General features: G+C 41.5%; 1 protein-coding gene across 6 annotated transcripts in view; it reads left to right on the top strand.

Annotated features, from left to right (window-relative positions):
* Positions 1-6,956: 6,956 nt before the first annotated feature.
* The window catches only part of unc80 (unc-80 homolog (C. elegans)), a 262,012-nt gene continuing 256,321 nt past the window's right edge, over positions 6,957-12,647 (top strand). For all 6 annotated transcript variants that reach the window (XM_080198381.1, XM_080198378.1, XM_080198379.1 and 3 more), the window contains exon 1: positions 6,957-7,291. In XM_080198381.1, coding sequence (XP_080054507.1) covers positions 7,200-7,291 — 92 coding nt within the window. In that variant the 5' untranslated portion in view covers positions 6,957-7,199. The remainder of the gene's footprint in view (positions 7,292-12,647) is intronic.

The following is a 12,647-nucleotide window of genomic DNA, read 5'->3' as shown; positions in this document are numbered from 1 at the left end:
AAACTCCAAGAACTCCTTCCCTAACAGCACGTGGGTTTACCTATACCTCAGGAACTGCAGTGGTTCAAAAAGGCAACTCGCCCCCACTTTCTCTAGGGTAACTAGGGATGGACAATGCTGGTCCAGCTGGTGGTGCCCTCATCCCATAAATTAATTTGTTTAAATCTAGGAACTTGTCTGCTTTTGTTTCAAATAATTATATCAGTATCCATTTTACTGGTGATTGTAATTGTTTTAAGTTGCTTTCTCCCTTTCACAACCTAATTCACAATTATTTCTAAGATGTTGTTTGTATCCTACATAATGAACACAGATGGAAAATATTTGTTCAATTTATCTGCCATTTCCTTATTTTCAAGTAATAATTCCTCATTCCCTTTCAAGGATCATTACTTATTGTACTTTTTTTGTTTTTTTTAAATAACTGCAGAAACTCTTCATATTTTTTATTATAACTCTAACTCTTGTATTTCTAGTTTGCATTTTCTTATACCCTTAATTTCTCACTTCTTCCTAATCTTTTAGTCATTTTTTGCATTGTGTTCAAGATTCAGAAAAGATTCTAAAAGGGTTAAGATAACAAGGTAAGTTTTAAGGGATACATATTTGTATTGGCAAACATTAGAAATAAAAAGGTGGTTCTCCCAGCCTGCTGTGCTGCTCGAGTGGTGAGCGTGTACAGGAATCGCGTCTGGCATCCAGCCGATCATGAGTTTCCCAGGCCTTGTGCTGGAAATCGGCGCGAGGCTGATTACCATTCTGAAATTCCAATTTCATGTGATTATCAATAAGCCCAGGATGGTAGTTTCCCACATTTAGGCATGGTGAACTTACTGCTTCTAACCGTTTCTCCCAACCCTAGCAGAGATTTCTGAGTGTGATATTTTGGAAAAATCAGCAACCCGATATCACAGTGGCTTTCTCTGTAGCGTTACCATCTAAAAGTCCATCACCATGGCAACGTGAGTCACATGGACTTTACAAGATGTTGTAGAGATGCTGATTAGCTGTCGTTGAGAGCTCAACTCTCTTTCATGTCTGAACTAAATGCACTGTTTAAAACACAACTGTTTACAATTTGATACTCAATACTCTTCCGGGACTTTAGTGACTCCCGGTCTATGCCCTGTTAATGCACAGGCTGTTTCCATAGACTCTACGAGCAAACATTTTGCATCTTCCCAGTAAAACAATCCTGGTTCCCTTTGATTCTCTAACAATCAAACCACCCAATCTTGCTGTCAGGCAGACTTCAGAATCTGTCTCATGGCTCCTTCATTTTACTATAAATTACAATCCCAAAACATAACCTTATAAACATCATTATTGTAACACTGAATGTTGTCCAGGTCTTTCTGCTCATGTGTGCATAAGTATCAGAGGAATTGAGAGTGATAGTGAATATTGTGCAAACATCAGTGATCATCCCCATGTCTGAACTTTTGATGGTAGGTCATTGATGAACTAGTTGAAGATGACTGGGCCTAGGGTACCACCCTGCAGGAACTCCTGCAGTGATGTCCAGGCACTGAGATCACTGGCCTTCAACTTTCTGCTATGTATGACTCCAACCAGTGGACTGTTTTCCCCCAGTTTCAATGGATTCCAGTTTTCCTATAACTCCTTGATGCCAAACTTGGTCAAATGCATTATCTATGAACTTACAGATTAAGAGCAGAAGTAGGCCACTCAGCCCTTTGAGCCTACACAGCCATTCAATAAGATCATGGCTGATCTGACTGTAACGTCAACCACACATTCCTGCCAATCCTCAATAACCTTTCACCCCCTTGTTGATCAGAACCTAGTTGGTTGAATCCTGAAAATACTTAAAGATTCTACTTCCAATGTTATTTGAAGGATAAAGTTCCAAACACTCATGACCTTCTGAGAAAATAATTTCTCCTTATCTCTGTCTTAAATGTGTGATATCTAATATTTGAACAGTGACCCCTGGTTATAGATTCACTGACAGGAGGAAACATCCACTCCACTCTGTCAGTAGCCCTCAGGATCAGAAAGGTTTCAATCATATCAGCTTCTAAACTCTCCAACCTCACCCCAGAAGACAACCATTCCTTGTATTAGTTAGTAAAACTTCTTTAACTTGCTTCTAAGAAGGTAGCAGATCCAATGGGCCAAATGGCCTACTTCTGCTTCTATGTCTTCTGTGATCTAATGCATTTACATCTTAGATATGGAGACCAATACTGCACACACTACTCCAGATGTGGTCTCACCAATGCCCTGTACAGTTGAAGCATAACTTCCCAGCTTTTGTAACAATTCCCCTTATAATAAAAAGTAGCATTTTATTAGCTTTTCTAATTACTTGCATCCTGTTCTCAATTTTTACTTTCCTACCTATTTTGTGTTGTCAACAAATTTAACAACCACATCCTCAGTCCAAGTCAATCATAGAAATTGTAAAAGGTTGAGGTCCCAACACTGATCCCTATGGCACACCATTCATCACACCCTGCCAACCAGAATGTGAACGTTTTTTCCTGTTAGCTAGCCAATCAGTTAGCCCCTACACCATATACACCATCAGCTCTGGCTTAAAGTCATCTAGACTTGAAAAGTTGGCTCTATTCTCTCCCAGAAATACTGTCAACCCTGCTGAGCTTTTCCAACATTTTCTGTTTTTGTTTCAGATTCCAGCATCCACAATATTTCACTTAAATTTTACATAATAACTTTTGATGTGACACCTTGTGAAATATCTTCTGGAAATCTATTTACAGTACATTCATCAGTTTACCTTTATCCACAGCATATATGACCTCTTCAAAGAACTCCAATAAAATGGTTAAACAAGATTTCCCTTTCACAAAACAAAGATGAGTCTGCCTGCTTGCCTTGAAATTTTCCAAATGCCCTGTAATAACATCATTTATAATAGCTTATAACATACCCCTATGACAAATGTTAACTAACTGGCCTGTAGTCTCCTGCTTTCTGTCTCCCTTTATGAACATTTGCTATCTGATTTTTCTCTACACCCTAGCTATGACTGTAACACTACATTCTGCATTCTCTCATTTCCTTCTCTATGAACAGTACATTTTGTCTGTACAGCATGCAAGAATCAATACTTTCACTGTATGTTAATATATTTGACAATAAATCAAATCAAATCAAATATCTTCCAATCTAATGGAACCTTCCCAAATCTAGGGAATTTTGGAAAACTAATACCAATGTATCAACTCAATCATTAGCCACTTTTTTCAAGAGCTTAGGGTGGACCTGGGGATTTGTCAGCTTTCAGACACAACAATTTGCTTAATATTACTTCCCTGGTGATTGTAATCTTCGAGTTCTTTCCTCCCTACTATTTCCAGATTTGTAGCTATTTCTGGGAAGTTAGTTAAGACCAGTGCAAAATAGCTGTTTAGTTCATCTGCCATAGTTCTGTTTTCCATTATCAATTATCCAGACACATTTTTCAAAGGACCAACACTTACTTTATAAACTCTTCTTACAGGAAGATCAAAGAAACTCTTACTATGAGGTGATTAATTAATCCTATCTTACTGTATAACACCAGGTGTGGCATAGACTATTCTCTGGTTGGCACCAGAACTTGCTGTTCTAAGTAACTATCCCCAAAACATTCTAAGAACTCCTCATCTACACTAATTTTGCCAATCTGATTTTTCCAATCTATATGCATGTTAAAGTTCCCCCATGATTATCATCATACCTTTCTGCCAATTCCCATTATTTTTTATCTATTTTCCTACTGTGTGGTTACAATTAGGGGGGCCTCTACACCACTCCCACAGTGACTTCTTGCCTTTATAATTTCTTATCTCAACCCAAACTGCTTCTACATTCTCATTTCCTCAACTTAGCTTTTCTAATGCACTAAGATAACATTATTAATTAATAGAGCTACCTCTGCATTTTTCCTTAACTTCACATACCCCTCAATATTCATGTCCTAATCTATGTCATCCTGTAGCCGTGTCTCTGTAATAGTTATCATATAATACTTATTAGTTTCTATTTGTGCTTTCAGTTCACTTGTTTTGTTTCAAATGTCACATGCATTTAGATACAGAGCCTTTAGTTTTGTCCTTTTAATACTTTTGTGGCATCTAGAATTACCTGCTGACTTATTCTCATATTTGTACTTTCTATCCTTTCCTGTGATGTCTGTATATTATTTCCAATGTTGTGCTTCCTTTCTTGCCTTGTTTCTAACCTTTGGTACACCACAGCTTCCTCAGTTGTTGTATTTCTGTTTCAATCATAGTCTGAGGGAATAAGAGACCGATCACATCATTCCTTTCTGTTATGATGCAGCATGGTGACACAGTAATTCACACTGTTGACTCACAGCACCAGGTACCAGATTTTGAGTATGAGCTTGGGTGACTGTGTAGACTTTGCTCATTCGCCCTGTGCCTGCAAGGGTTTACCTGCAGGTGCTCCAGTTTCCTCTCACAGTCCAAAGATGTGCAGGTTAGGTGGACTGGCTATGCTAAATTGCCCCTTTGTGTCCAAGGATGTATAGGGTAGGTGGAATAGCCATGCTAAATGCACAGGGTGACAGGATAGGGCGGGGCTGTGGGCTAGGTAATATGCTCTTTCGGAGAGTTGTTGCAGATGGGAAGGACTGAATAGCCTCCTTATGCACTGTAGGGATTTGATTCTATGGTTCTATTTCATTCTAATTATTCAGAATGTTGAGGAGATCTCCCCCAATCATTTATATGTGCTCATACATAGAACCACAGAAAATTACAGCTCAGAAACAGGCCTTTTAGCCCTCCTTGTCTGTGCCGAACTATTTTTTGCCTAGTCCCACTGACCTGCACTTGGACCATATCCCTCCACACCCCTCCCATCCATGAACCTGTCCAAGTTTTTCATAAATGTTAAAAGTGACCCGCATTTACCACTATATCCGGCAGCTCATTCCACACTCCCACCACTCTCTACGTGAAGAATCCCCCCCAATATTCCCTTTAAACTTTTCTCCTTTCACCCTTAACCCATGCCCTCTTTTTTTTTTCTCCTCTAGCCTCAGTAGAAAAAGCCTGCTTGTAGTCACTCTATCTACACCCACCAAAATCTTATACACCTCTATCAAATCTCCCCTCATCCTTCTACACTCCAGGGAATGAAGTCCTAACCTATCCTGACACAGTTGAACAAAAAAACCTTTAGGAAAATACCCTTACTATCTATTTTGTTGTCATATTAAATCAGCACTGGTGCTTACTGAATAGTGACATCAATATTAACAGTAGTTTTCAACTGTTTTTGATTTGGCTGCACTTTTAATGCTGATGGACTCCCACTTCCTTGCCACCATCAACTTCATAGGGTCATACAGTCCAGAAGAGGACCTTTGGCTCATTGTGACTGTACGGAGAAAGCTACACTAACCTACATTCATCCCACTTTCCAGCACTTGGCCCATATCCTTGAACGTTGTGATATTTCAAGTGTTGTAAGTTTTTCCATCTTGACTACCTCCAAGGCAGTGGCTTCCAGACTTCCACTACCCTCTGGGTGAAAACAATTTTCCTCAAATTCTCTCTAAACCTCCTGCCCCTCACCTTAAATTATGCCCCCTTGTGACTGACCCTTCAACTCAGGAGAACAGCTGCTTCCTATCCATCCAGTCCATACCCCTCATAATTCTATACACCTAAATCATGTCCCTCTCCTTTCCCCAGCCTGCTCTGCTCTAGAGAAAACAACCCAAACCTATTCAGACTCTCTTCATAGCTCAGATGTTCCATCGCAGGCAACATCCAGATCTCAGTCAACTGCGTTCCATGTTGAGAAGGAATGGGGGGTGGGGAAGATGGTCGATTTTAATTTATTTTTGGAGGACTGGCAATAGGAGTCATTTTTGCTTGGCTGATCTAAGGAGTTTGGTTAAACTAATACTGACCTTGCGTTCACTTCTAGTGGTGCACACATCCTGGCAGAATTCACCAACTTGAAGGTGGTGTGGGGTTTGGAAGAGGCGGAGGGTGGTAGGTGGTATCAGCAGGAGCTTTCTTTGCCCACTTGTATGGATAGAAATAGAGATGGCCTAGTGATATTATCACTAGACTATTAATCCAGAAACTCAGCAAATGTTCTGGGGTCCTGGGTTTGAATCCCACCACAGCAAATGGTAGAATTTGAATTTTTTAAAAAAATCTGGAACTAAGAACCTACTGATGATTGTGAAACCATTGTCGATTTGCAGAGACTATTTCCTCGGGTAGATGTAGCTGTTACTAGGGGGCATAACTATAAGGCTCACGGTGGGAGATATAGGAGGGATGTCCGAGGTAGATTCTTCACTCAGAGAGTGGTTGGGGTGTGGAATGCACTGCCTGCTGTGATAGTGGAGTCGGACACTGTAGGAACTTTCAGGCGGTTATTGGATAGGCACATGGAGCACAGCGGAATGATAGGGAGTGGGATAGCTTGATCTTGTGATTGGACATAGCTCGGCACAACATTGAGGGCCGAAGGGCCTGTACTGTTCTATGTTTCCAAGTTCTATGATTGTTGGAAAAACCCCTCTGGTTCAGTAATGTCCTTCGGGGAATGAAGTCTGTTGTCCTTACCTGGAGCAGCCTAAATGTGGCTCCAGAGCCACAGAAATGTGGTTGACTCTCAAGGGCTCTTTGAAATGGCCTAGCAAGCCGCTCAGTTCAAGGGCAACTGGGGATGGACAATAAATATTGGCCAACCTGTTCATGTCCCGTGAACGAATAAAAAAAAAATTCACTGCAGTGCAATCACCTCACGAAGACAGCCCCAGCCACCCAAAGGAGAGCACTGCTACTGCTGCAAATACAAAATCTTTTGGTTAACAATGCAATAGAAATAAAAAGCCAGTAATTCAGTTAGGTGACATCACTGTATAGCAATTAATATCCCTGCGCGGTGTGTGTGTGTGTGTGACGCATTTGAAAAACATATCCGTGGATGGCAAATTCTACAAAGCGTGTGGCATTTCTGTTTTTTTGCCTATTATCATAACCCTGCCCGGATTTTGAATGCAATGTGATGTGTATACTGCGGGCTGCCTCCTGAGCAGCTCTCAGTGTGTGTGCAGGCGCTGGTTGATTGACAGGTGGGCCGGGGAGGGAGCTGTCCAGCGCCGCTGGTGCTGAATCCGGAGGAAGCGGCCGCTCAGGCAGGAGGTGCCCGGCCCGGCCCGGGGAAAGCGGGCCATGGTGAAGCGCAAGAGCTCCGAGGACGCGGAGCGGGAGTGCGGCCGGGGCATCCCCCTCCCCGTCCAGACCTTCCTGTGGAGGCAGACCAGGTGAGGGCAGCCGCGGCGATCGAGTGCAAAGCCAGCCCCGGGTGCGGGTCCGGCCTCCCCACCGGCCGGAGCTGGAGACCGTCCTCCGGGCTGGCCGGGTGAGGGGCTGCTGGTGGAGGGTGATGATTGACTCCAAATTATCAGAACGGGGGCCATTCAGCCCACTGTGCCTGTGCTAGCAACTTTTATCCCATTTAAATGTTAATACCGAACCTGCCTCCTCCACCCTCTCAGGAAGAGTGCATTCCAGGTCCTAACCACCTGTTGCATAAAGACATCTTTAACTGACTTTGGGCTTGCTTTTAATTCTGGAAGCTAATGGGTTTGAGTGCGTTAAGATTTCGTTTGTTACTAAATGTATAAATACAGGGATGAGCTAACCTGTTGGATTCCCTCACTGACCCTGTATGATTTGTGAACCAAGGTTCAGCTGCAAAGAATGGGAGGTGTTGTGTGGGCCTTGCTGATCCATCCACTGCTCTGAATATATTTCTTCTTTGCCAGTTGTTAAGATGACTCCATGAAAACCTCAGGAATCTCTGAATCCTGACACAGCACCTAAGTGAGGGAGAAAGGGCAATATAAACGAAGGCAGGGAAAGGCAAAGAAAGAGAGAGAGATAGATAGAGAGCGCGCAACATCAACTGGAGAAGGGAGAGGTACGGATGAAATCAAAATGGGGGATGAAAGAAACAGTACAAACTGTGGGGTGAAAGAAAAATACAAACGAGTGAGAAAAGGATGGGGTAAAAAGGAAATCATAAACTGTGAGGAAGAGAGAAATACACAAAATGGGAAGAAGAGAGAGAGAAAAACACAAGCTGAAAGAGACAGTAATATGTAGTGAGGGGGAAAGAGGAATATGAGAGAAAAACAGACCAAAGGGGAAGGAGAGAGAGACGCGCAAAAACTAATTGAGGTAGGGAAATAGAGCGGTTAAAATAAACTGGAGTAAGGGAGAGTTCGTTTTAGCCTGTAATATACAGTTGGATAAAGGCTTAGATTTTATCGTCAGCAGCAACGGATGTTACTTGCCAGCATATCAATAAAAAACGCCCACAAAACTTTACTGTGCTCTAGGTCACACACTTCCGGCATGGGGCAGTATGATGGCTCAGCAGTTAGCATTACTGCCTCATAATGCCAGGGACCTGGGTTCAATTGCTGGCTTAGGTCACTCTGGGTGGAGAGTGCATGTTCTCCCAGTGCCTGCATGGGTTTCCTCCAGGTGCTCCAGTTTTCTCCCACAGTTCTAAAGATGTGCTATTTAGGTGCATTGGCCGTGCTAAATTCTCCCTCAGTGTACCTGAACAGGTGCAGGAGTGCAGTGACTAGAGAATTTTCACAGTAACTTCATTGCAGTATTAATGTAAGCCTACTTGTGACTAATAACTAAACTTTCTACTTTTCCAACATCAGTTTGATTTTAACTCCTTTTATAGGGAACCTGTTCTGCCTGTGCAAATGTTATCCGTAAGAAAGCAGATCAGATTGAAGATTCCTCAAATCAAATCAAAATCAGGATTTTAAATTATAATATAGAAAGTGAGATAAAGATTGGGTCATAAAAAGGAGATTATGGACACACCTGAATAGCAAAAGTTCATGCCTTAATGATAGTTTATGTGTTGATTATATACCTGTGACAATTGCTGTGGAGGATCAGGGTATCTCTGAGAAAGGGCAACACGCAAACTGGGGGAGGAGAGGTAAAGAGAGAGAGAGCACCATAAACTGGAGGAGGGAGATAACAGAGAAAAGTACAAACTGGAGCGAAGAAAACAAAAATAAAAAAGAAGTGGGCAAGAAAGAGGAAGAAAGGAAGGAGAAAAGCACAAATTTCCAGAATTTTACACTTAAATGCGCATTTGTACACCATAGAAGTTGATCTTAGTCATATTTACTAATAAAAATGAATGCTGTTAGACCAGCAACACCTGGGCCATTCTCTTTTATGACAGAGGTTGAATGCTTCTCTGTGAGAAATTAGATCAGCTTCCTGATGGTTGAGCTTCAGTGGTGAGTGTGGGAGTTAATGAATTGAATTGGGTTTGGTTTAAGACTTGTTTTTTGTTGTTAAAATTGTATGCAAACTTGCATCAGATATTTCTTATATCAATGATGTTTTTGCTGAACCAAAGGTTCTCACTTTTTTATTGCAGTTAATGCTGTAAAAATACCACAGCAATACTTCATATTTAAACATTAATTCCCCTGAAATCTTCAATTCTTTTATGTTGTTTCTTTGATTTATAAATTATGTTATTCATCTCACTTTAAAACAAAAGATCAAATATTTTACTCAGCACTTGGTGATGTTGAGATACTTAATACAGGTAAATAAAATAAATGTTTTGGCAAATATTAGGCAATCAAATGGCAGATCTTTAAGCATTAGAAGTGGTTTTGTGTGATTGAATGTCATTTGATCAAATTTCTGGGAACATGTCAAAGCAAAGTTGGCAACTTTAAAATGAGTGTAGAGATCAATTTCATTCTGAGTACCACACCTCAAATAAATTAGCCATTTAGCACAAACCAACTACTAAGATAACAAGGAAATAAAAACATGATGTATGTGTGTGGAAAATAATTTTTCCCTTCCATGGCAGACACCATGAAACCCAAAATGACCCAAATGCAGATCTTCATAAATTAACCTGAAGCAAATATTTTGGTGTAGCTTTGATTAGCATTCTTGCATTATGGAAATGAAGGTTCATTCGTGTGATAGATCATTGTTTCTTATTTCTATTCTAACCCAATGAAGAATTAATTTGAAGCGTTTGGTTTGTTGCAGCCATTTTCTTTACTGGGTTTAAGACTTAGTCTGATTGCAACACAAAAGTTATAATTAAAAATTTTACTATTTGCTCACCCTTATACTGTGTTTCCTGCTATCTCTATTGTAAATATTTTCTTTTCTCTATCATTTGAATTCACTGATAGCCTTGGTGTGCCATAATAGGTGATATATCAGGGGATGAGAATGTGAGTACAGTTACTGCATTTGTAGAATGTTGGGCAAAGGAGATACCAGTGACGTTTTGAAAAATATGAAGAAAATACTTTCAATCAGGCTTCCTTTATAAGACAGGGAGGCAGATGGTTTACTTTTGCTGTTGACATCTGAATCCAGGGGGCTTGACAGTTCTTTAAATCTTAGTATTTACTGCCTTTTTTATGTAATGCCTTAAGAGGACATTGATGACCCTGTCTTCCATGTTTCGGCCTATGGTTGTGCTTGGCAAAGTACCGCAGTAGTTTGCTATTGTGTTCTGCAGGTCCTGGCTGGCAAATCATAGGTGATAATCAACCTGTTTAGCCATCTTAGGAACACAGCTTCTGTGGCTACCAAGTCCTGGAGTTAGACTCCTGCCCAGAGCTTCTGGCTCAGAGGTAGGGATGCCACTAATGCACCACAAGGCATCCTGTTTCTGAATGACTAACAGATAAATTATGGGATGCATTCTTCATAAGTAGTAAGTAGATTATTGGATAATCGCATATGTGAAAGAAAAACAAGTTAGTAATTTTCATTTCCTTTTGATGCAGTAAGACTTCTGTCATTAATTAAGAACAATTTGTGTTGAAGTTTGTGACTAAACAAAATCATATTTTCAGTGATTTTTTTTTAAAACCTGCTGTGTGTTCTGAGCATATGACATTTCTACTGGTGGTGAATCTGTTTCGTTTTTTGTAGGTTTTGCACCTATTCTAATAATGAATAGTTAATCACTAATTGGCGTTAACATTTAAAATGAAAATACTCACCCGGCAAAAGAAGGATCTAGCACACAGGTACTTTAATTAGGTGGGAGGAGAGAGATTTCTTTTACTGTGGTGTTTTTTTTGTCCTAGTTTTCTGAATAGCCCAGCCATAGTGTGGGTGACCTATTGTCATTGTGACTTGGAATGAAGCATGATAACTTTCTCCTTTTCCCATCCTCGTGTCTATCGATCTCAATTTACTTTAGCAATCCATATTCAAGAATCACCATTGTTGACCATTAAGGTGAACTCAGACTTTGGAAGACCAGTTAATTTGAGTAGCTCTGCTGCAACCTCCTCATTCTGCCCATTCAGTAAATCAGCCATTAGGACCATTTAAAAATAGCTATTAGGTGAATGACAAGTGAATTGAAAGAACATTGGCTGGGATTTTTGCAGATGTAAATCACACCATGGGTGCAAAATCTTACGAGTTGTCAAAAACGAGATCTCGCGATGCTATTGTCCTAAGCCCCCACCAGTGATGTAACACAGTTCACACTTAGGAACGTCAGGGACCTCATTTGAATGCATTATCGTATCAGTGGCAGACAGTCCCCACTAACCACCACCCCCACTCCTCCCCGCCCCCCACTCTGCAACTTCCCACACCAGTGGGGTTTACAACTGGTTTTCAAAAGTGTGAACTTGGCAACCTTACTTTCGAGGGGGAGATTGGAGGCAAGCACTGAGGTTACCACAATCCACCATGGAGTCCGTGGGGAGAGGGGGCACCAGACTGGAGAGCTCTGGAGGGGGTGGGAGGGGGAAGGCGGATGTAGTAGAATTCGAAGAGGTCAGTCCCAGAGCAGGACACAGGGTCTATTGGAGGCCGAAGAGGTCAGTCCCAGAGCTGGCCATTGGATGTTGTGGAGGCCAGAGAGTTCAGCCCCAGAGTGGGGCACAGGGTGTACTAGAAGCTGAAGAGATCAATCAGTCCCAGAGTGGGGCACCAGGGGGTATGGAGGCTAGAGAGGCAGAGAAGGAATACCGATCTGGTGGAAAGATGAAAGTTGCTGAAACTGGCACAGGAAACGAAGGACAATGTTCGTGAGTGAGGTTGCGGGGAGCGATTGTGGGAAGGCTACCCTTGGCATGACTCTGAAAAGTTAAAGTTTATTTATTAGTCACAAGTAGGCTTACATTCACACTGCAATGAAGTTACTGTGAAAACCCCCTAGTCGCCACACTCTGGCACCTGTTCGGGTACACTCAGGGAGAATTTAACATGACCAATTCATCTAACCTGCATATCTTTGGACTGTGGGAGGGAACCAGAGGGAACCCACACAGACAGTAATCCAAGCTGGGAATCGAACCTGGGTCCCTGGTGTTGTGAGGCAGCAATGTTAACCACTGTGCCATCGTGCCTGATTTTAATATCTTACAGCACAGAAGAATATCCTTTGCTCCTGGATTAGCGATAAGTCTCCTCTTCAAAATTGGCATAAAATTCTTATGGAATATGTTCCAATGGAATTCCTAATCTGTTCTGGAAGATATAGGATCCCTATACCTTCTCAAACATGCAGATTCCAAAATGTCTGGCTTACTCCTACAAGGATTTCTATAGGCTACGCCTTTA

The sequence above is a fragment of the Carcharhinus amblyrhynchos genome, chromosome 11, assembly GCF_965287045.1.
Source record: "Carcharhinus amblyrhynchos chromosome 11, sCarAmb.v2.hapA, whole genome shotgun sequence".
NCBI classification, from domain to species: Eukaryota; Metazoa; Chordata; class Chondrichthyes; order Carcharhiniformes; family Carcharhinidae; genus Carcharhinus; species Carcharhinus amblyrhynchos.
This window is presented reverse-complemented; position numbering and strand designations above follow the sequence as displayed.